The 6,000-nt window shown below is 34.3% G+C and overlaps 1 protein-coding gene across 1 annotated transcript; it reads right to left on the reverse strand.

Moving 5' to 3' along the window:
* Positions 1 to 2,093: 2,093 nt before the first annotated feature.
* LOC115994542 (protein CDC73 homolog) lies at positions 2,094 to 3,899 on the reverse strand. Its single transcript, XM_031118742.1, has 3 exons — positions 2,786 to 3,899; positions 2,445 to 2,527; positions 2,094 to 2,315 (listed from the first exon to the last, which is right to left on the reverse strand). The coding sequence occupies exons 1-3, from the start codon at positions 3,840 to 3,842 to the stop codon at positions 2,223 to 2,225; spliced, it is 1,233 nt and encodes a 410-aa protein (XP_030974602.1). The 5' UTR covers positions 3,843 to 3,899; the 3' UTR covers positions 2,094 to 2,222.
* Positions 3,900 to 6,000: the final 2,101 nt, after the last annotated feature.

Raw genomic sequence — 6,000 nt, forward strand, 5'->3', positions numbered from 1 at the left:
AGTGTAAAAGGGTAATAGTAAGGGCATAAAGATCATCTCTGATCAATCACCCTTGCCTGCCTACCCCCAATAACATTAAACATCTGTTTATATCCATTTGGCAACAATCGGAAAGCTGAAGCTAAGCGTTTCTACTCAAGGATCAAAGATGAACGCAGTTTTCCTGGTCAATCAATAGATCAGTGCAAGGAACTGAGTTCTATTTCAGACTGCTCAATTATATATTTTTCCCTTACAATCCAGAATTTGAAAGCCCGTTAATAAAGTAGCAGGAAATTTAAAGTTGTTTTTATCTTTTACTTTAAGCCACACCAGATAATAAAAGAACAGAGGATGGCATATTCAAATATGCTTAGCTTTTGAGTAATCCTAAAGAAGATTGTAAAGACATGCCAGATGAGATGACAACACCAACCATGACGGTTTGATTCTAAAAATTCCTAATTTCCCATACCATAATAAGTTATACATCAATAATCTCATAACCTCAACTAATGACTTGTTAGTTGATACTCACTCTTTAGTAGTGTTTCTATCAAAGGTACTGAAAATATCTGCAGATACAGCTAAATGAAGCTCCCAACTATTCAAGAACAAAACTAAGTTGAGTCTGGCTTTGCTTCAACTTGGTCTGTTAAAAGCATACTAAAAATAAACTACTACCAAGCTCCACACATGCTGTTTATGAGAAGTTTATGCATTTATCTTTTCATCCCTAATTTCTGATATCCCAATCTGTATGAATTTCACAACATTGAAAAGCATAGCCAAATCAAACTCAGGGTGACTTATGCTTAGCTAATGAGAAAAATATACACAGGAACGAGGCTTGTGCTCAACCTTTTTCAATTGGCAAATGAGCTTGAAAAAAACTCTCAAACATGGGTTTGAACTAAAATTTTAACCAGTTATTAAGTAAAATGAGAAGACTAGTTGTGCTAGATACTGTGACAAAATTGCTTCTAAATTACATCTAGACAGGTCAGCAGGAAAACATTCATACAACAGGAGGCTTTTTCATAGCAGGTTGTTAGTGTAAATAGGTAATATTAGGAAGGGTCAAAAGATCATCTCAGATCAATCACGCTTGCCTACCTACCCCCAATGACATCAAACATCTTTCTAGAACCATTTAGCAACTATAGGAAAGCTGCAGCTATGCTTTTTCTACTTAATGATCAAATATGAATGCAGTCTTCCTAGTCAAAAAATTTATTAGTGTGAGGAACTGAGTTCTATTTCAGACTGCTCCATTATATATTTTTTCTTTACAGTTCAAATTAATTTGAAACCCAATTAATAACATTGCAGATCATTAAGAGTTGAATTATCTTTTACTTTTAGCCACACCAGATAACAAAAAGAAAAGAGTAGGGGATATTCAAATATGCTTAGCTTCTTTTCTTTTTTCTTGTTTCTTTTTTTTAATAGATTTAATTGTTACAAGAAGTAGGCAAGGGGGGATTCAAAGTTTCAAACTCTGGTTGTCCTCATAAAGGAGACCAAGCAATTCCACTAAGCTACAAGGCTCTTGGCTCAAATATGCTTAGCTGTTGAGCAGTCCTAAAGAAGATTGTAAAGATAAGACATCAACACCTTAGCATGAAGGGTCTATTCTAATAATTCCTATTTTCCCATCCCCCAATAAGATATACATCAGTATTCTCATAACCTCAACCAATGCCTTGTTCACTGATACTCACTCTTTGGTAATTGATAATGTTTTCATAAAAGATCCTGAAAATATCTGCCAACATAGCTAAATGAATTTCCCAACTACTCAATAACAGATCTAAGTTGAGCCTGGCTTTGCTTCAACTTGGTTGGTTAAGAGCATACTGAAATAAGCTACTACCAAGCTGCACAGAAGTTGTTTACGAGAAGTTTGTACATTTATCTTATCATCTAGTCTGTTATATGCATGAAATGAATTCCGCAGCATTGATAAGTATAACCAAAGCAAACTCGGGGAAATTTAGGCTTAGCTAATGAGAAAAGTAAGCACAGGAACGAGGGTTGTGCTCAACTTTTTTCAATTGGCAAATTAGTTTAAATAAACTCTCACGAAGCCTAGCAATAGAATCTCAAGAGAATTTTAGCAAAAGCAATCAATCTATTCCAATACCAGAACAAATAAATACAAAGTTGCGTTGAGTACGAGGGTTAAAAATCTCAGAAACGTCACAAATATTCACACAACTTATCTAAAAAGTCGGTGCACATCAAGAATGTGATCGTGACCGAACAAAGTCTTCTAGTTTTTCCCACACATCCAACGCTGCAGTTCTATCTTGGTGTCGCTTATTCTTGCTAATCTGCACATTTGCAATATACATTCACATCAAATCCTAATAATACATGGCTGCAAACACCGATATACTCATATCCCATTCAACATAACTAAGATCAAAACAACCAACCAGATCAAGAAAAACAATACTCACTGAGATAATCTTTACATTCCACTGCTTCACAGTCTTCGCCGACTCCAAACTATCATCCTCAAACCGCATAAAAAATCCTAAAACTGCAAACACCAATCCAACACATAACTCAGAGTCAATTCCACAAAGAACACACGAATTCATAACCAAAAAAAAGCAAAAAGGACCATTCCTAATCTAACCCTCCTCAACCCAAGTACATAACTTTAAATAAAGCAAAATACAAACCCATTTCCCCTAAAACCCAAAACCCCAAATGCCATTCTATAAGCCAAAAAACACAGCCACACCCAATTCAAAATTAGTTCTAACACAGCATAAAAAACAACAATCACACTCACTCTTATTGAATATCTCAACATGGTCCTTAAACGGCCAATCCTTAAACTGCCACTCTTTCCCCAACACGAAAACCGCCACAACACGATCCCAATCCTCGGGTTTAAGCCCGGAAGGCTTATCCCTAACCTCATAAGCAGTCACCACCCTATCCCTACTGAACTTCTTCTGCACCGTCACGCAGTCCGGCTTCGCCCCCTTCATCTGCTTCACCTTCACATCCGTAGGTATAAAAACCCCATCTTCCAAAAACTCCTTCACATTGTAAATCGTAATCAAAGTCTGGAACGCACTGGGCACCAGAATTATCGGCACCCCTTCGCCAATCTTGCTCCCTTTCATCATCAAATGCATCATCTTCGGCTTCGGCGTCATCGAGTTATCGTAATTCATCGACTCGTCAACGCCGTACCGAGTTTCCTCCGAACCCATCAGCCGATTCTTCGCGACGAGCCCGTCTTTCCTCTGCTGCGACTCGACTCGCTGCCGCTCCTCCTCTCGCTTCGTCGACGCCACCAGAACGCTGTAGAAATCCCTCTGCTTGCACTCCAACAACGACTCTCGATCCTTCAACGGCCGCTCCATCGAGGTCACCATCGCCGCCGTGAATTCGACGACTTCGTGTTCGGGCAATTGGGTGCTGTTTTGTTCGGAGAAATTTGGGGGAAATGGCTCGGATGCAATAATCGAAGAATTCAGGGGTAAATCGGGGAACTTTTGGGGGTTTAGGTTAACGACGTCGTTTAATTGAACCGAATCGGAGGAGGAGACTTTTCCGGTGAGATAATCGAGCAAGGGTTTCCGGTCCGGCAAAGTGACGGCGGTGACTCCCTGCGTGCGAGCCTTCTGTATGTACTCGATGTGCTTGAGTTGGTGGTTGTTGATGAAGAACAGTAGGGTTTCTAAGGTGTAGAGATTGCCTTGCTTCGATCGGTACCCGGTTTCGATGGAGCATGGGAACGAGTAGTCCGACCCGAACCGGAACTCGTCGTTGTACCGGACGATCCGGTCCAGCTCGTTTCGGATCGTGTAGTCGCGGACCGCCGAGAGAGGATCCATATTGTGAGTAGAGAGAGAGCGAGAGAGGTGGAGATTTTAGTGAACAGTACTGGGAAGTGTGGATGCTGGTATTAGAAGGAGAGAAATGGGATGTTAAACGACGGTCGTTTTTTTTAAAACGACTAAACCAAGAAGGTACTTGTTTTCTTTGTTATTTTATGTAAAAAATAAATTTTAATAATTGAGACAACATAGAGATGAAGAAAGATTTAAAAAAAAGTTTAGGGATGAAAAAAAGATTTTATTTTAAAATTTAACTAGTATTATGCCCGTGCGATGCACGACTTAATCAAAATTCATATATAAATAATTATTTTATTAATTTACTTAAAATAAATAATAAAAATAAATTAATATTTTACTTTTAAGTTACATAATGAATATATATTGTGCGAGACTAAGATATCATAAAATGCATATATATATATAAATATATATATATATATAAAATAATTTTTAATAATACATTGAACTTTAAAGCTCAATTAATCACATATATTTAAATAGAAAACCCTTGAATTTAATAGTTAAAAACTATCCAAAATAATAATTGAAATCATGTTTAAGTAGAAACCTTAATTCAATAATTAAAAACAATCTAAATTATTAAACATTTAATAATTTGAAGTAGAAAGACTCACATAGGAATTTAATTTGCTCTTGAAAGCATGGAAGAAGACACTGAAACTTGAGTGGATTTCACCCTACCAAGTTTAAGTTTTGTGCGTTGCATGCTACATGTGTGTATATATGCATGAAAAATGATCTGAATTTAACATTTTTGTAGAAAAGAGGTGGTGTAGTCTTACCCTTGTCTAGCTAATTCTTATTATAATCCCTTTGTTTTGCGAGGAGAGAGAGAAACGCTTCTTTTGAGGGGAAAAAAAGTTAGTGTATAATATATAATAGCTAAGATATTAATTTTTGGAAGTGGTATCTCATACAAATTAGTATTTCAATTGTGGGTTTTGGTAATTAGAAGTTAGCGCATAGTAGTTAATAATTAGAAAATTACTTTGAAATTTTTTTAAACCAACCCCTTAAAAAAGTTTTAGTAAAGTTTAAATCACGTTAATAAATTATCTCTCTATTCAAAATTTTTTTTTTAAATCACGTTAATGAAAAGTTACTGATAAAACTATTATTAGTAAACATTTCTTAGGCTTATATATTTAGTTTTGTTGCCAAATTTTTATAAACTCTTTTATTTACTTATTTATTTTTACGAAGAATATAACACAACCAAAAACCTATAAACACCAATTTACATTCAATATATAGAATACAATCAAACTTATTCATAATTTAAAATTAAGAAATTAACACAAGTTATAAATCATATAATCTATATATATATATATATATATATATATATATATAAAACCGACGCCTCTAAAATCTTCACAATTTTTCACATCAGTACAATATTTAAATAAAATTATTTTTGTTTAGTCCAAACTTAACAAGGAGTGAAACTTTATCTTTCTAACAAATCCAACTTAAACTCAAACTTATCAGTGTCATTAATATTTAAATAAAATTATCATTTTATTTAATTATTTTTATTTAGTTCAAACTTAACAATGAGTTAAACTTTATCTCTTTAGTAAGTCCAACTTAAACTCAAACTCGTCATTATCATTTTTTTTTTTAAATAAAATTATTTTTGTTTAATCCAAATTTAACAAGGAGTGAAACTCTATCTTTCTAACAAATCCAACTTAAACTCAAACTCAAACTTAAACCGAAGCCTTTGACTTTTTGTTGACCTCTCTAGAACTTGCCACGTCATTATTATTATTTTTTTAAAAAATTATTTAAATTTTTTACACCTCACTATAAGTTATTTTATTTTTTAATTTCTTCAATTAGATAGAAAAAAAAATAACAATTTAAAAATACAAACATAAATTGTATCAATCCAAAGTAGAGTTCTAAAAAATACAAAATTTCATCAAATATATATATATATATATATATATATACACACTTTAGGTTGTGTGTTCACCCTGGGAGGTGGAACCCTAAGTTGGAGGAGTATTAAGCAATCTTGTATTTCCAACTCCACCATGGAAGCTAAATATGTTGCTGCTTATGAAGCGGTAAAGGAAGCTGTTTGGTTTAAGAAATTCTTTTCTGATCTTGGTGTTGTGAGAAT

The sequence above is a fragment of the Quercus lobata genome, chromosome 6 (genome assembly GCF_001633185.2).
Source record: "Quercus lobata isolate SW786 chromosome 6, ValleyOak3.0 Primary Assembly, whole genome shotgun sequence".
In the NCBI taxonomy this organism is placed as follows: domain Eukaryota; kingdom Viridiplantae; phylum Streptophyta; class Magnoliopsida; order Fagales; family Fagaceae; genus Quercus; species Quercus lobata.

What these genes read in the sequence shown, in the direction of transcription:
- LOC115994542 (XM_031118742.1), bottom strand. Translation starts at nt 3,842, where the DNA reads ATGGATCCTCTCTCGGCGGTCCGCGACTACACGATCCGAAACGAGCTG. An exon ending in TGTTGAGATATTCAATAAGA is followed by an intron (nt 2,528 to 2,785) that starts GTGAGTGTGATT and finishes TGGTGTTTGCAG; the next exon opens with TTTTAGGATTTTTTATGCGG. An exon ending in GGAATGTAAAGATTATCTCA is followed by an intron (nt 2,316 to 2,444) that starts GTGAGTATTGTT and finishes GCAAATGTGCAG; the next exon opens with ATTAGCAAGAATAAGCGACA.